This window comes from Vigna angularis, chromosome 7 (genome assembly GCF_016808095.1).
Source record: "Vigna angularis cultivar LongXiaoDou No.4 chromosome 7, ASM1680809v1, whole genome shotgun sequence".
In the NCBI taxonomy this organism is placed as follows: domain Eukaryota; kingdom Viridiplantae; phylum Streptophyta; class Magnoliopsida; order Fabales; family Fabaceae; genus Vigna; species Vigna angularis.
This window is the reverse complement of record NC_068976.1, coordinates 26,642,930-26,662,531: the sequence shown is the minus strand read 5'-3', so window position 1 is coordinate 26,662,531 and position 19,602 is coordinate 26,642,930. Positions and strand designations below refer to the sequence as shown.

Below are 19,602 nucleotides of genomic sequence, written 5' to 3'. Positions count from 1 at the left end.
TTTATTATCAAGAAAATAAAATAACCAATTTTATATAATTTTTAAAGTTAAAGGACAAAATTCTTCAATTAAAAATTTTGAAGACCAAAATCAAATAGGATAAACAGTAAAAGGCTTGAATAAACAATAGCCACCATGAAACAAATAAACAACTGAAAATTACAAGGGAATCAAAAACTAAATTCAATGACATAAAGAGTAGGTGTAGTGGTTGATTGCTCTCAGTTGAAAGGCCAGTTTTTTCCACATGAGAAAACTTGAGATAGGTAAAGATCCCTCCAATTTAAGCTGAGTCCCTTGAAGTGCTTGAAAAAGCCCTCTCCCGATCTCTAAAAGAAAAGGTAACCAAATACCTCTTAAGTTAGAAGTCGAAGTCACCAGGCAAAACCAAGCACAATAAGATCACATCAAATCTTAAAAGGAAATGACCCCTAAAACCCCATCCAGCATCTCTTCGGTGTGGTTAAAGCAAAAGAATCATCATCGAGCAATCACATACATATTTATACACCCAGATAAAAAAAACATAAAAAAGAATAACACAAAATAATTAAAGCCAAACAAAGATGCAAATTTGACCACGAACCCGTCAATTTTAGGAAATAATAATCGAAGCCGAAAAGAATATAAGAACTAAAAAGAAAAATCTTCGCTGGCGAATGATTTCTTAATTTTAGAAAACGATAACCGAGACCCAGAAAATAGAAGAGCGAAATCTGTACAAAAGATTAGACATTGTGAATCCTACGAGAAATAGCAAAAATCCATTAAAATTGGGACTATGCCAGTCCATTGAGGAACCTTTCAATTTCGCATCTGTTCGTATCACCTGTTCCACTGCAAGAGAAACAGGCAATCATAGTAGATGCAGCTTACTAACAGAAAGAAAAGTTTATTGAAGAGAGAAAATTTAGAGAAGAGATACTTAGGGCTATGAAAAATTATGAGATAGGATAATACAGAGAAAGTGAGCGGAGAAAAGGAGGGGTCTTGACGTTGATTTATATATCCCCTATTGAACTAGGGTTTGGTTAAAATTACCAATTTGCCAGTGTAACGGTAAAGCCACGAAGCCAGGAGAGGAGAACTACACGTTCCCACTAAGCCAAACATGGAAGAGTGGACAGATAGATTTAAGTTTTATTTAAAAATAAAATTATACTTTCATACATCATTTTTTTTATTACATTTATTTGATAATCTTTTTTTACATTTTATTTTTTTCTTTTTTAAAAAATTACAAAAAATTATTTTTATAAGGCTATTTGACTTTTTATTAGACGTGTCAAATGAATATAGGTTTCTCATCTTACTCTTAATTTTTTTTAAGGAAAAATAACAATTCTCAGTTAAAATAGGAATCAAAGGAGGGAAGTTTAGTAAAGAGGTGAAATTTCATTTTTTAAGCTATTTACAATTAAAAATAGATGAAACTTCTATTTCAAAACATTTTTATTTGATTTTAATTTATTCATTTTCGATTCAAAACACTATATTGTTTTACCGTGTAATTTCCCCCGGAAACCATGGCTTTTAAGTTGTGTTATATAATTAGTTGGGTCGTATGTCTATTAATTAGAAAATTTATAAAATAGAAGAGTTTAAAACTAATGTGATATATCCGAAATACAAATTGACTAACTTGCTAACTTTTTGTTGTGATTTAGTTTTTTTAAGCATTATAAGCGTCCGATTTGACATGTTGTGTGATCTCTATTTTGTATTTTCAAATATCATAACTAAATGATAATTCGAAGTTCAAGAATAAAAAGGTATTCTGCTATAAATATTATGTTTTTTTATTAAATAATTTAGGATTTGAATTATAATAATATTATTTTAAGTATAAAATAAATAATGTCAATGGAATTAATTAATTTATTTTTTAACCATAAATAAGTCAAATTCATAACGCGGGTTAAAAAAATTATGAATTTCGGAATTGTTGTTAATTGTGGATTTGTGGTGTTACAATTTATTTTGTCTATGTCTAATTATGAAGTGAAATAGTTAGAAATGATTTGGAGATATGATAGATTCACATTTGGAATATTAGAATATTAGTTTTCATATAAATTTTCCCATTACCGTCAAATAAGAGGATAATTGTTTTTCTGTTTTTAATAATTATTCCATTCAAAATTTAAACATACTGATAACAGTAGGAATTTCAAGGCATGCAGAAAATAAAACGAGGCCCAACAGTAAATTAAAGTAATCGAAGCTAACGTTGAAAATTCTTAATTTTTTTATGATGGATGAATTAAAATGCTTTTATTCATTGATTTTTGAAGTCCTTAGATAATTGTATCTTGCTATGATCAATCGCCACAGTTGCCACCAGGTCCCCCAAATTCTAGATAATATCCAAGTATTTTGTTTTTTCCAAGCCCAAAGTATTCCGCATTGAAACATTGGGACCTGTCGACAAATTTGCTTACCATCTCTTTTTCAGGTCCAAGATCTGTTCTTTTTTCATTTTGAAAGGAGACCATCCTAAAGTAACAAGCACGACCAATGTTGGGATCTGGAAAATATCCAGATCCCATTTCAGGACTCGGAGTTCCAGAAAGAGTAACTGTTCTTCCACCCCATCCCACCTGATCAGCTGACCCCATGTTCGAGAATAATTTTGCTGGATAATATCCAATATTAATCCTCTTATCATCTTTTCCCCCAATATTTAACCACCAATTTTTCGTTTTTGGATCCTGAAAATGTATACAATGTCATTTTTAACATCACAAATAATGCAAGTTTTACATAATTATGAGTAAAGTTGTGTAAGCCTCAACATAACCTGACTGATAGAAAATGTATACTCAATTATTGTTCCTCCGACAGACGTACGAGGCACTATTGCACCAATGTACTGTTCTCCATGAATTTGAACAAAACCAGAACACTGCAGATTGTAGCATCCTGTCTTCTTATGATTATCTCTCTGTAACAATTATATATATATATATATATATATATATATATATATATATATATATATATATATATATATATTATTTAAATATGTAAATTAGGTTATTTATTATATAGCATAATATCTAATTTTATAAGTAAATCAGTTTCTTCTTACCGTCCATGAAGAGTAGATAACAGTTCCAGTATTGCCACCGTATACTTTCGGAGCCACCTTTAACACAAATTTAATGATAAATATCAGAAGATACATTTCTTTAACATAGAATAGTTGTGTCAATTAAAACTCACGTGCCATCCAAAACTGATTTTGTTAGTGCTTTCTGTTGGTCCATTTTGAACCTATATATGAGACATGCTTGTTTGATCTCTTGACACTTTTGGATTATAGACGCTGTTGCTTCCTGTAACTTTGTAATAAGGACCATGATTTGATTTGAGATATACTTCAGCAAACTACAAAATTTGATAGATTTAAAGAAAAAACATTAGTTATGATGCATTCATTTTGTAAAAATACAATTAGAAAATCTTTGAGTATATTGTACAAGAAAAATCTTACATGAGCACCCAAAAAATCTTGGGTCATGCTTTGATTATAGAATGACGATTTTCCTTGGACGAGATCATCTTTTGTTATTCTTCGAATGGGAACGGTTCCTTTTGGGCATTTTTCTTTTTGGAGTCCAAATATGATTTCATTAGATGAATTCTTAATACTTGTCTTTTCAAATGAGTTTACAAAATTAGGTTTTCTCTGTAAATAAATAAAACAAGTGTTATAAAAAGAATTGAATAAAAGTTAACATGTTTAAAGATATTAATGAAAGAAAGTGTACCTGTAATTTGGGATCTTTTAATAAAGATGATCGTTGTTTGTAAATATCAACACAGCGATAATATAACCAAACTCTGTCTATAAAATTAAAAATATTAAAAATAGAGAATATAAAAAAATTAATCATATCTATTATAAAGTAGAATGAAATAGAGGAAGAATATGTACTTGAATACTCTTGAGAGAGGGCTTATTAATGACTTGTAACTCTCTTTCTATCTCCAAATCATCTATTTGAATAGCATGGGTTTTGTAAATATCATGCCTATTTGCCAACCACAATACAAATAACAATACCTTGATCATTTCTTCTGCAGGATCCGTCTATCAAATAAGATGAGTGCTTATGGATTGCCTTGGGGAATTGCTCTTTATAGCCATTAGCAATCAAGAAGGAATTCATATTATATGAATTCGCAATAAAAAAATGACAAGTTATTGTTATTATTTAACCCAACAAAACATATTAAAAACATGATTCAATAAAGTCTTTTATTATTAAGGAGTTTGAACTTAAATTTATTTAAGTTCTATTTACATCTTATAACTAAATCTTATTAGTTTGATATATTAATTATTATTTATCATATTGATTATTATTTATATAAAATTCTATTTTCTTACTAATTTAAATGTTGAAGAGAGGCTTTTACATGTGAATATTCTTTAGAATGGCAAAAATATTCGTTCCCAACGACAAACACGTTCAAAGCTACCACTAAATGCTAGTCACCTGTCCACAAATCCGTGTTCAAATTCTATATAAGAACAGTTATAAATCATTATTACATTTATTTCTAAAAATATTGATTATTAAGAGGGAGCAGTTATAATTAATTATTACGCTCAAATGCGTTACATTATTTGAAAAATTACAATACTGAATTGTAATCATTTGCGTTTCTAATAAATGAATCATATCAAACTAATTATAATTATTATAATTAACTGTTATACATTGACTAAATTGTGGTCATGGAGGAATTATAGTTAAATATTATGTTCAGTATTACCTTATAATAGATGTATTCAATTATGTTTTAAATAATTATATTAATTATATAGTTTTTTTAGACATTGTATTAATATTTTTATTAGCTGTCAAGAAGGAATGGATGATAAGAATTCGTAGTCAAATTATAAATCATTAATATATTTATTTCTACACTGATTTTCATTATCCAGGAAGGAATTATAATTAATTATTACGTTTTAAGGCATCATGTTATTTTCAAAACTGTAATTGGCATTATCATATTTTTTATTATGTTTATTTTTTATTGGTTTTTTTTTTATTATTTTAAATAATTATGGACTTATTAAATAATTGAAAATAATAAGTATTTAAATTTTATTTGTGAAATATTTTATAGAACAAGTGAAAATCTTGGAAGATCTGAAATATAACAAAGAAATGAAAATCTCAAGATATTTAAATAATATATTAAAGATAGAGAAATATAAGAAGATGAAACATTATATATATATATATATATATATATAAGGATTATCAATTACATTTCATTCATTTATAATTTTCAGGTCTAGTCCAATTTAGTGTATTCATTTAGTTAGCAAACTCAATTCGTTTTCGAAAATCATTAAATAGAATGCGAAACTCTTTTAGAAATTAATATTTTAGGGGATAGAGAAATAACCCTAAGAGGAAAAGAACAATAGATTATTCAAGAGGTTGGAGTCACTCATTATCACCATTATTTTCATAATCTATCTCCGTTTTTAGTGTTCAGAATGTCTAAGAGTAAAATATTAAGCAACTTACCCCTTATTCATTAGGTTTAGATGTAATGTATTTTCACTCTTTCTATTTTTGCTATTCAATATTCTTCTTTTTCATTACTCTTATGTTTTATTTTTTATCTTAATTGCATTTATTGATTACTTATTTAATGATATCTAGTATTTGGAAAATTAGTTAGAAGCTTGCTTGGGATATAATAGCTAATAGATTTTGTTTCTAGACATAGAGTTTAATCAATTAGTCCTTAGAAACATCTAAATTTAATACCAACTTTTGATAAAAACATCTAAGAGATTAGGTTTTAATTATTAAAGCTTAGACTTACCTCTAAAAAATTAGGACTTGTTTGCTTATGGTGCAAATGCTAGAATAAAAATTCAAGGTATATTGTTTAGTGTTTTCACATTAAATTGATACATGAAATCTAACCTTGGTGAACTCTCTGTCACATAGTTAATTTCATTTATTTAATGACTTTATAGAATTTAGAATTATTTTATATAAAAATCAATACTTTTCATTATATCAAAGTTTCTAGCCTTAATTAGTAAATAATCATAATTAGTAAATAATCATAGTTTTTCTTAACAAACGCGAGTTTCTTAAGAAAAACGATATTTAGACTTTTTATTTTATTACTTGCACTATTTGGTACACTTGCCAATATTGTAACAAGTTTTTCATCCTGTTGTTGGGGACTGACTTTTTTTTAGTCAATTGAGTTTCATTTACCAATTTTGGTTTAAATTGTTCATAATTTGTTTATATGATTATTTTATTTTTACTTTTGTGTATAGTTTACTTTTTTTCTATATAAAGAAATTATTAACTATTAACTTGTCTCTAATAGTGTTATGTTGTTTTGTGTAAGAGGTGGGATTTTGACTGATGAATTAGTTTACAATCCTGAAATTGATCTTACAACTCAGGAATAACATGTGAAAGAAACTTTTCAAGGAAGCACAAGAAGCCTCAGGAATAAAAGCTTAAATCGTATAAGATTTCTCTCATCTTCGGACATCAGATCAAGAAGAAGAGGTAGATATGGCTGAGCGGGGTCTGAGACAATGTACCTTAGGAGATTATTCAACATTCACGGGGACATTGAATTTCAATAGCGTTGTCAAGTCAGTGATGAATGCAACCAACGTGGAGATGAAGTATGCTCTTATTCATCTAGTGCAGAACAATTCAATGGATTATCTCGTGAGAACTCATACACTCACCTTCCTACATTCTTGGAGATTTGTAACATAATCAAGATTCACCAGGTACCTGATGAAGCTATTCGTCTAAATTTGTTTCCTTCTACATTAACAAGCAACACAAAGGTGTGGCTACACTATTTTCCTGAGAATAGCCTGACTATATGGGATGAGGTTGTTACAAAATTTCTACAAAAATTCTTCCCTCAATCAAAGGTTAGTAAAGGGAAATAGGAGATTACTTTATTTCACCAAGAGTATGATGAATTATTGAGTCAGCCATGGGATAAATTCAAAGAACTGCTTAGGAAGACTCATTTTCATGGATTTGATGAGCCAACATATATCAACATCCTTTTGGGGAGATTGAGAGTGCAAATAAAGTTAATGTTAGATACGTCAGCCAAAGTATGATAAAATCAAAGACACCTGAAGACGCTAAGGAGGTGATAAAGAATATGGCCTCTAATGATTTTGAAGTGCAAAAGGAAATAGTTCAAGTCTAAAAAAAGGTGTATTGGAGCTAGAAATTCATGATGTGTTTTTAGCTCAAAATAAATTGATGACTCATTAGAAGCTCTTACAGAGACACTCTCAGCACTTCCTCAAGTGCTCCAAAATGTTTCTCAAGCTCAACATCAACAACAATTTCAAAGTTATGATTATATGGTGGAGATTGTGCCAATGGGCAATGTGCCATGGACAATATTTCCCAATAAGAAGTCTATTATATGGGTAATTATGGTCACCAAGCTAATTAAGGAATTATAATAAAGGATGGAAGTCTCAACCAAGCATGGGACAAGTCGAATCTTTAAATAGACCACCACATCAACAAAACCAACAAAAACAACAACATTCCTTGCATGAAAGGGTGTCAAAGCTTGAAGAGACACTTCAACAATTCATACAAGTTTCCATGTCCAATCACAAAAATACAGAAGCCTCAATTCGTAATTTTAATACTTAAGTGGGTCAGTTGGAGCAAAAACTGGGGAAATATTGGATAAAAGTTTTACAGTCAACACTAAGGTCAACCCAAAGGAGCACTATAAGACTATCACAACGGAGTGGAAAGGTGTTACAGGAGAGATTGGAAAAAAGAAAGATTGAAAAAAATGAAGAAAAAATTAAGAGTAGAGAGAAAATGATTGAGAAGAATGAGGAAGGAGTTGAGAAAGAAATTCAAAATAAGAGAGAGGAGGAGAAAAACAAAAGATAAAGGTGTGGAAAATCACTTCCATACCCACAAGTCCAATCAAGAAAGGAAAATGGGAAGTAGTTTGCTTAATTCATGAATATTTTCAAAATGTTTGAGATCAACATTCCTTTTTTTAGTAGCAATATGTCTTCTTATGCAAGATTCATGAAAGACTTGAATGGAATTGTAGTGCTATAATACAAAAGTTATTACCACCAAAGTTCAAAGACCTTAGTAGCTTCACTGTTCCTTCCACAATTAGGAATTTGACTATTCCTTTGATTGATTTGAGAGCTAGTATTAATCTGATGCCATTGTTTATGATGAAGAGGATTGAATACTTAGAGGTGGAACCAATAAGGATGACTTTATAGTTAGCAGATCGGTCCGTCAAAAGCCCATATGGAGTCATTAAAGATGTACTTGTAAAGGTGGACAAATTCATTTTCCTAGTGAATTTTGTCATTCTTGATATAGAGGAAGATATTGAGGTCCCTCTCATTCTAGTTAGACCATTTATGAAGACAACTAGAGTGATTATTGATGTTGATGATGGTCACCTAAAATTGTGTGTGCAAGATGAGATGAACACCTTTAATGTTCTTGAAGTAATGTAGTATCCTAAAGATGATGGTAACTGCTATAAAGTGGAGGAAATAAATGCAGTGATTGAAGTCATGAAGACTCAAATGCATCTGAAATCTCAATTGGAGAGAGTTTTGATTGAGGCTTGTGAAGATCTCCACGTAGAATAGGAACACGAAGTGGAAAAGGTGACAAAACAATTGGAAAATATTCAAGAAGTATCCTCAACTGATGAAGAGGAGAAGTTGGTAAAAAAATAAGTTGATGATAAAAACTAATTGGAGCTTATGATGTTACCGACTCACCTCAAATATGTTTTGTTGAAAGAGGGAGTGAAGAAGTCGATGATCATTAGTGGTTCTTTGTCCAACACAGAAGAGCATAAATTGGTTGCAATTTTGAAACCAAATCAAGAACCAATCGGGTGGCATATCTCTGATTTGAAAGAGAATTACATGCACAAGATAATGTTAGGGAAAGATTACAAACCTATTGCATAACCACAACGGAGATAGAATCCAACCATGAAGAAGGTGGTGAAAAAAGAGGTCCTCAAACTGTTGGAAGCTAGTATGATCTATATTATCTACGATAGCAATTGGGTTAGTTTTATACATGTAGTGCCAAAGAAAAGAGGAATGATTCTCTTCATTGATGATATAAATGAGTTGATTTTGTAACACCCTTTTCGGGATGACAAGTGTAGTTTATGAAACATTCACTAACTTAGGAAAATATAACTCTAACATTGTCACGAAATAGTTTACTTAAAAAAACTTTATTTGACAATCGTAAATGAAATTGAAAACAACGTCGAAACAAACATTATTCCAATTTTTGAAACTTAAGATATTGTTGAAAAATTATAAATTTAAAATAGATCATCGTCTCAAGTACATTTCGAAAACTCCCATACGATTTCCCTATGTGTCTTCTCGCTTTAAACTCCACCAACATCATCTGTAATATAATCTTCTTCCGTATAACAACACAAATTATACGATCATCACACAAGCACAAACAAATAAAGGTGAGCTAACCAGAAAACAATATATGATAATATGCAATAACTATACTCACCCACATTGCTCAAACCAACTAAATCCTTCACATAAAACAAAGTCACATCCAAGAAATTTACCATGTCGTATTACCACCAAGAAAATCCAATCCAACAAGTCTTTTACATGTAACTTAGTAACCAAACTCATCTCCCAACAACAACCAGAGCGACGAACCAACACATTATCACGCCTTTCGATAACAACTAGACCGATGCAATAACAACTTCGCCTTCTAGCACCAACCAGACCGACGAGCCAACACACTATCAAGCATTCCGGTGACAACCAGACCAGTGCAATAAAAACAACCTTACCATCCACCACAAACCGAACTGACGAACCAATGCACTATTATGCCTTCCAATGACAACTGGATTGATGCAATACAGCAACCTCACCACCCAACACCAACGAAACCGACGAGCCAACCCACCATTACGCCTTCCAACGACTCCCAACTAAAGTTTGATATCTACTTGCATCAACATGGTCTCCTTCTTCATTCTTTGGTAGCTTTGTGCCAAGTTCTATTGGAGTGGAAACATGATTGCACTTCATCATCTTTCCCTTTTTCAGTATATCTTCAACACACCTCTTTTGAGACACAAAAATTCCAATTGAGCTTTAGTTAACCTCCAAATCGTTCAAGTAATAAACCGTGGTAAGACCAGGTATCGTTTTCCCAAGAGACTCATAATACTAGAAAATTGTGCGATTAACAACTCATCTAGACTCAAGAACAACTCATCTAACAACTCATCATTTAAGAATATGTGCAAAAAGATAAATTCACAAGTAATTACAAGGTTGGACTTTGGTATTGAAGACACTTGGAAATGGAAAAAACTAGAAATGGTATGAAATGACATTGTTAAGGTTAGTTTTCACCAATGCACTCTTGTGTATAACCAATTTCATCTCCTCTCTATCAATTTACTAAAGTCAATCCACTAAAACACTCTAGCCCTAATCCCTTAGGTGAAAGAGCCTAGGTTTTCCTTATCAAACTCCAATCCCTTGGACAATCTAACAAGCAAACCCGCATTAAGAACTAAGATCTAAGACAACATGTGAATCATATCCCATCCCTGGCTCAATGACCCACAAGGACTCTTGTTTCAGTTCAAGATTTCATATCCCATCCCTGACTCAATGAAATCCCAAAATCAAGTCATGAACGTCTCCATTACATGCAAGCTTTAAGATCGGAAACAAGAATACTAATAATAGATAGAAAATGCATTTATAAATACGAAACAATCATTCATTACACAAGAGTTCATAGGCTACATCTAACCCTAACAAGATGAATCTGGTTCTCCATTTCCATGGAGAACCCTAAAGCTTACAAACATGGAAGATGGAAGAAGAAACATTAAAAGCTGTTTGAAAAACATTTCAAAACTTTGTAATAATAGGAAGTGATGATGGAGGAAATAATGAAGAATGAGTAAATTCCGGATTCCCCATTCTGGAAGTTTTTTTTCTTTTTAAATACCGAATCTAGAAGTGTATTCCCGAGTTGAGCATGGTTTAGTCATTCCGATTAACATTCCTGTACCTGGTTATTAGCTTCCACACTGGATTCCGGTTAAGTTGTACTGGATCGACCAATCTATTCAAAACAAATTGGATCTATCAATCCAAAAATTAAAATATGGAGTGTGATTACCGGAATATGCAATCCGGAATGTCAACTAATCCGACAAACATACACCAGATTAGTCATTCCGGAAAGAATATAATCAATTTTATTATAAATTATTTTAAAAACAAAGTAATGAAATGTAAAATGAGACATTATGTAAAGTTTGGGGTGAAGGAAGGGGTGCAGAAGAACGGCCTAAAAAACCAAGACATGTCTTAACTGTAACCTCAATGAACCAGTTACATTTTTTCAGACCATTTTGGCTGAATGAAGGGATAGAAAAGTTTGCCAATAGCCCTCTTGATTTGGTACTAACGAGTAAGTTTTTTTTTTTCCTTTTGTTGAAGAGCTTGAAGGGGCAATTGCAATAATATATATATATATATATATATATATATATAGCATAAGAGAACAGCAACTATCCCAATGGAAAACAGTCAATGGTTGATTAAAGATTGAATCAATTCTAGCTGAAAAGAATAATAAAGATGATGAGATTCAGTGCAGCCTCATTCAGTCCAAACCCTTAGCTGGTTTTTGTACAAAATTGAATGGACCACTATGAACAACACAATGATGCTACCAAGTCGAATATGTAGCATTATCACCTAACAAAAATTTTCAAGTAATGCTTGTTCTGACATATACCACTTCATAGCAAAACAGCTCCCCATATTAGAAATCCTGTTGCCATTAGAAGACTTCTAATTCTCAAGTCATAGTTGGCAAGGTTGTATGCTGAGGAATCTGAATTTGTAGAATTCATGGATGGAGCTGTGAAGTTACCTAAGGTGCCATTTTTGCCAAGACTGGAGATATGCACAAACTGTCACTTGTCAGTGATTGCCACACAAACAAAACATGGAATAATAATGAAAAATGAAATGAGTCAAAAAAGCAAAATATGTTATCTTACCTTCCAGGAAATAAACAAGAACCATGACCTACAGTTATTTGAAAAAAATGTGTTAATCATCCTAGAAAATGTAAACATGCTAAAGCTATTCCATTGAAGTCACACCATTGAAGTAAACAGCTTACTTGGATCTGAGGTGGAGATGGTAGCTACACCATTAAAGTCACAGGCATCGGGAGTTTTTCCCATCTTATGATAGTAAGTGTCAAAAGCATAATTTGCATGAGCAATCACATTGTCTGGTTCATAGCATGGTTGCCCTTGCAGCAATGGAGAGCATTCAACCTTCCCTGGTCCACATGCCCAATCTAATGCAGCCTGCAGCATCTTCGGGTCAGCACCATCCTTGGCAATGCAGAAAGTTTGATTGCTGGTATCATTTGCAAGGAGTGCCCCTGATTCTGTCAAGCGAAGAATGTAAACAGGTGCTCCATTTGAATCAAATAGTCCCCAGTTCTTCTCAGATAATGGCCCTGGCTTCGTGTCCTCGTTGTAGAGCTCATAGATGTAAGTACTGACTGCAATTCCAGGATGTTTGGGAGTTCCGGTTTTGTTAAACACATGCTTGATCAGATTGCTGTTGTAAGTGTTGGCATTGTCTATGGTTGCATCAGGCTCGTTGGAGCCACCTTTCGAGGGCCACCCTGACTCGGTCACTACTACAGGAATGTTGGTGTAGTTCAGAAAAGCCATAGCAAAGTATGCAGCATCAACCATGGCATCAAAGACATTGGTGTAGTGAAGTAGGGTATTTGAATCCACAGCCTCTTTGTTGGGAGGGAGAGTTTTGAAGAGTGCATAGTCTAATGGAATCACTCCATTTGATTGCATGTAGTCATAGTAAGGGTAAATGTTCAGCATTAGATAAGATCCAGTGGATTGCAAGAAATCAAGTAGAGGGACTAAAACTGGATTCAGTGAACGGTTGAAGAAAGCCTGGGAAGGTGGAAATGAATCAAGGATGATGGAAGATGAAAGGGGTGTGGAAACTTTAACTTGGCGATCAAGATTGGATGCAACAAGAGCTGAATGAATGTACTTAATGGCGCTGACAAGAACTTTTGCCGCATTTGGGAGGGAAGTTAAAACATCAGAACCAACACAAATCGCTGTGATATTGGTGGCTGGATAATGTGCTACCACATTGCGGGAAACCCAGTTGGCGGCTGTGGAATTCGATTGACCAATTGCAAGGAGTTCTTCATTAGGAACAGTCACAACAACTTGAATGCCTGTCTTTGCAAGTGCAAGGAGCATAGCTTGGTCTGCATCATACAATCGAACATGCCGGATTTGCTGGGCTTTAAGTAGAGCTACTACTTGAGTAGGATGTGGCATATCAGAGAGATCTGTTCCAATGTTCACTCCAATAAATGCATCTGCAAGATACAGAACATTAACATACCTTACAAGATTTAAGCTCTCACACAACTAAGCACTCAAGTTAGAACATGGAATGGAAGCATATGCAAGCAGGCTCTTGCGGGGCACGTTTTGTTTGTTCCAAGCAATCTAATTTTAATTTGGGGGGTAGCATAAGATTATGATGATGAGCTATCTGTGAAGATTGCCTGCAAAACTTTAAAACACCAGAATAGCTCTTCCAAAAGTAGAAATCTTTTCCAAAAATAACTTCTCCAAGGAGAAAATGACAATATATGGCTTAGTAAAAGAAGGACAAAAGAACCGTCCTATTCAATATAAAATCTCTGAATCCAACTTGTGGATCCCATCCAAGAAGATTAACAACAAAAAACTCCTGAATATTTTTAAAACATTTTATTAAATATTAGACACAACAAGCTCAATCTCAGAATAAAAATGTTATGTAAGCATACAAGCTCTAGTAGGACACAGACAAACCAATCATTCACTATCCAAGCTATAAGAAGCCTACTAAATCATGGTTCTCAACGTTTAGCACCAAATAAATCTCAAACAACATTCTGAGAAACTAATCCACAGCAAGGGTGTGCTACTCCTAGCTAAGGTGTCAAAATGAGAAAGTGTATTTGGGCCTTGATAAGGCAAAACATTGCTAAGTTTTACTTCCAAGAAGCCAACTCCAAAACCTCATGAAAACAGCAAGGAATCCTATGTTAACTAAGCAAGTAAAGGCTCAAGAAGAACCGTGCAGGTTAAACAAAAGTGAGTTTTGCAGTGATTTCAGAACAATGCCACAGAAAACAGACCAAAGGGCAATGAAAGTTTCAGAACACAAGCACAACTTCAAAAAGTGGAAAACACAGGATCCCTCAGCAGCAGAGTAAGCAAAGAGGGAGAGGGTAAAATGGTCCACTCACCGTCGTCAGCCGCAACAAGAGACACTGCAAAAAGCAGAAGAAGAAAATGCACAGCCATATAGATTCAATGGCTCTGAGAAATCTGGAAAGAAGTCTCAATAATGAATGAGAGAGAGAGAGTGAGAGAGAAAGAAAGAGAGAAAGTGTATGAATAGAGAGCAGAAGGAAGTGAAAACCACAAGGAGTAAATTGAAAAGCAGAAAGTGGGGTAAAGCTGTATGAGAATATATGACTGTGTTCGAGAGGGGGCTACAAGATCAAGACAGAAATCACACGTGGAAAGGTTGTCAGACAAATCAAACGGCTAAGGAATCATCCTTCAATGAAGTTTCACTGTTAATATACATTAAACAAGCTGATGCAAGTGGCTGAAGACTCAACAAACAAAACTAGGAATTAAGTTTAAGACAACTTTTTCTCTCTATTTGTTTTTCGGTTACTAATCTCTTCATTTTACAATGTGAAAACATATGTATTTGTCCAAATTCCGGCATTTGTAAGACTCGAACATTTTTAGAAAGAATCGAGCTTGCTTTAACAGTTGGACCAAGCATTGAATAATCCATCTGTAGTTTGAATAATTTAAGCCATTCTATTAATGGGGTTTCAAATTTAAATCTTACGTGGAATATTGTATAACGTGTTTAACTCACCTAATGTAATATAATTTTCTTTCTTTTCAATCAAACATTGCTCCAAACTTAAAAAGTTAAAATCTACAATTAATATAATAAAATAGGATAATGATATTTTTCACAACATTTTAACATCATCTATGTGTCATTATAGGATTGGTTTATGTTGGTGTTTATGATTAGCATAATCATACTTTGACAACATTTTTTTGACAACATTTTAACATCATCTATGTGTCATTCTGTGATTGGTCCATATTAGTGTTTATGATTATTATTATTGATTGTGAAGTAATTTTAGATCAATCACAGAATGACACATAGATGGTGTTAAAATGTTGTCAAAAAAATGTTGTCAAAGTATCATTATCCTTATGATTATTATTATTGATTGTGAAGTAATTTTGGACCAATCACATAATAACACAGATGATAATTAAATGTTGTCAAAATATCATTATCCAATAAAATATACTTACAGAAATATAAAATTTCTTTCAATTAATGGGTCAAGGATCTACTTTATTCTTCAAAATGATTTTTTTTTTCAAACTTTGATTGCGAAATATATGAATTTTTTTTAATTGTTCACTCAGAATGAAATGTAAGAAATATTCTAATGATGAAGTTAATAATTTTAGATTTACAATTAGATTTGATTCATTAATTATTAATTAATAACTTTTATCATTTTTATTAATTATTAATTAATAATTTGTATTAATTATCCATTAATAATTTTATTGTTATTAATTATCAATTAACTATTATTTTAGTTGTTAATGGTCAATTATTATAAAAAAAATAACCATTTTACAAATTATAAATACTCTCATATTTTCTTGCTATGAGAAAAGCTATCACCAACTTCTTCTCTCTCCCAAGTAAATGGAGAATGAATGAGTGCAAGTTTGTATAAATAATAAATAAATGTTAGACTTTTATAATAATAATAATGTTTATGTGATTATTATTATTACTATGTTTATGGTGTGTGCATGTGGAGAAGACATGCACCTGTTCTTCTAGCCGTTACAGTACGGATGGTTCTTTTCTCAGATGGAGTGGTTTGTTGTGTTGTATTAATAGCTGCTGAGTCTCTGGCCTTGTTTGTTTGTTTCCATCTCTTTACAACAGCTATTCACGTCTTTTTTTCTTTTTTAAAAAGATGGAAACAAACAAGGAATAGTGGTTGCATTGCATCTCTTCTTCCGGGTGAGACCAGAATAAAAATTTAATTTACAAAAAAATAAAGAAAAGTTTTCTCGGAATATAATATTAATAATATTAAAACTTTTTAATTAAATTTGTCAATTTGAATTAGTTTAATTAATTAAGAAATTTGAACAGAAATTTATTACTGAGAAAATTTTCAGATATGTGAACGAGACATGTCAAAAAAAATTTAACCTCTCATTAAAAAGACAACCTACCTCGACCTGAGGAACCAACGACCCAATAATTTTCAGACGTGATGTTAAAATTCAAAGTCATATTCATTTTTCTTAAAAAAGAAAAAGAAAACTGTGGTTATTTTTAGGTATATCTTACCGTGTTAATTAATGTCTGCATCAATGATGACGCCGAAAAGTCCCACACTGGGCAGTGACAGAAGCAATGGCGTGAAAGAACGGAGCATGGTAACCTTCGTAGGGGTTTGGTAGCTACGAATTGGCCCACTTTCTAAATGCTGTTATTATTAGATACGCCATAACACAGCTATTTATGCCATACGCTACAAACCCTTTCACTTTTCACTCACTTTTTTTTTTCCATGTTTTTTCCTTAAATATTTGTAATTTATTTCAAAATTGATATTTATTTTATTTTAAGTTTTAATTATTTAATCTTTCATTCAAAACAAGAAAATGTTTTTATATTTTCTTCTTCACTCCCTAAAGTTTCTATTGTTTTTGTATACTAGTTTTTGTCATTTACTTAGTTAGATTACAATGAAATGATGGAGTAAAGATTTACTTTAAGAAATCAAATTTTATTTTAGAGCAAATTATTTTCATCTCTATAAATGACATCTCTTGATTATTAATGTTATATATATATATATATATATATATATATATATATATATATATATATATATATTAGTGATTAATTTTGACCTAAAAATACGATTTTAGATAAGTAAAAGGTTTACATAGTTCCTCTTGTAATCGGTTATGAACTTTATCTGCATTTGTGTTCAGTTTAAACAATGTCACTATGAGAAGGGATTTGAGTATTAAATTTGCATAAAATGGTATGTGGGATTTTAATTGGTGAAAGAAGCTTATTTAAGGCATAACATTTGTTAACGTTCAAAGGTTGAGATTATAAATTTATGTTTGAGTCAATTATCATAATTCTAATTATGTACAATTCATCAAACGAATATTATCCGAAGAGCATTAGATTTAACTGAACACTTTTTTTACTTGACAAAAGATTTAGTCATCTAATGAGATTTTAGTTTCCGAATCTCGATTTGAAAACAAATGTCTAATCTAAAAAATTAAATTTGAGGTCAAATGACTTAGATAAAAAGTATAATTTTATTATATAAAATTACATGTTTTCATACAATTTATGTTCTAAAGAAATTAAATTTACTTATATTGATATTTTTAGTATACACTTTTACTTAAATTATATTTTATATAATTTTTGTATTTTAAAATTATTTTAAATAGTTTTATTAAAATTAAAAATATTACAAAAATCCATAAATATCTACAAATATAACAAGAAAGTTGTAATTATTTCGGTATTCGATGAATAATGGAATAAATAATGTGACAAATAAGATGTAGACTGTTAGTATGAGCTTATAGCTGACCGAACAGTAAAGGTGCACCGACCTAGCGGTAAGGGTTAGGAAAGCATCTACTTCACTATGGACTCATATATTATTGATCGGTTAGAATGACATACAACTCCGAGGAACCGAACGGTCAACGTGCAGGAAAGAGCCTCTCAGCCGTATGGTCCCGACAACCGTTGAGCAACGTTAAGGTGCAATAAATGTGATAACGACTACCGTTAAACAATTAAGGTTTGCATTAATGACCATTAAGAGGTAAATTAATTGGTCAAATTCCTTTAAACTCTATAAATAAAAATTTAGGTTTGAGGTAAACCCAGGATCAACTCATACTCCACTACGCCTTATTTACGTCCGATCAGGACGCCATCTCAAATATGCAATTGTGATATACAATTCATTAAACCCTTGGACGCCATCTCAAATATGCAATTGTGATATACAATTTGTACAATATAAAATATTAACCGAGTGGTTACAAACAACCAACCGGATATTCAGGTAATCTGTTTATATCTTATTCTGTTTATATTTTATTGGGCTTATATCAGCTTAGGATCCATGAGGTAAATTATAAATACAAAGCCAGGGCCGAAAGCCAGGTACGTTCCAATTACGCATTATTCACTCTACGCTACTCTCAAATACTCAATAGTGATAATCATTCACTAAATATTTAACTAAGAGCCGAGGCTCTTCAAATCACACGCCTAACTTGAGCGTCGGAGTATCTTTTACAGGTACATCCTCCCTCGTCAAGAAGGAGACCGGTCGGTTTGCGCCAACACCGATCGGCCAACAATAGGAGTTTGGAAGCGAGCGAGCGGTTCAGACACATCAGCAGGTTAGTCTCTCGGTCCCAAAAATATCTACCGAAACATTTTGGCGCCCACCGTGGGGCCGAGCGTCAAACCCAATGATGACCACGAGGAGCATGGATGAACAACAAAGCACCACAAAGATGATTAGAAACCACAAGAAACCAAGACAAGTGTTCGGTCTCGACATCACTATTTCAGATAAACACCAGTAACTTTCGACAAAGTGAAAACTACACTAGATGAATCATCATCTCTACGTGAGACGTCATCAACAAGATAAGTATCTTTTGAAATATGAATATTTCATAAAATATCTAATTGATAATAGATATTATAACAACTATTTTATATAGATATTTTAAATATATATAGTATAATCCATAATATATTATATTATATGATATATTATATATAATATAGTATATAACTATAAATATAGTTATCTAATAAGTATAACCGAAACATTTTTTGGCATGATTAAAATAGTCAAAGAAATTGTTGTGTTAGAGATAACTATCAACATCAATATTATAAAATCTCAAGACGGTTTTGATACCTTGTTTATTATCTATGTTATTTATTCGGTGCAATTCATAATATCTGGTAACCGAATAATTTATTATACGGTTATATACCATAATATATATCATCGTGAGAATTTCAACAATACAACATCTTGAAGAAATATATATCAAAATCCACGCCATCAACTATGCAAGTGCAGACTAAGATCTAGTCATAAACGGACTTCATGCTTAAAGTATCATGGAATTCAATTAACGAAGGAGAAGTCTCCTATTGCAAACACTGATTGCCAATTTCGTCATCAAAGTTCATAATTAACGATCAAGTCCAAGACCGAGCGGTAAATC

At 31.9% G+C, this 19,602-nt stretch overlaps 1 protein-coding gene across 1 annotated transcript; it reads right to left on the bottom strand.

The window, feature by feature from the left end:
- Nucleotides 1-11,681: 11,681 nt before the first annotated feature.
- On the bottom strand, nt 11,682-14,640 carry LOC108336348 (glucan endo-1,3-beta-glucosidase 2). Its single transcript, XM_017572768.2, has 4 exons — nt 14,457-14,640; nt 12,279-13,532; nt 12,154-12,181; nt 11,682-12,046 (listed from the first exon to the last, which is right to left on the bottom strand). The coding sequence occupies exons 1-4, from the start codon at nt 14,512-14,514 to the stop codon at nt 11,890-11,892; spliced, it is 1,497 nt and encodes a 498-aa protein (XP_017428257.1). The 5' UTR covers nt 14,515-14,640; the 3' UTR covers nt 11,682-11,889.
- Nucleotides 14,641-19,602: the final 4,962 nt, after the last annotated feature.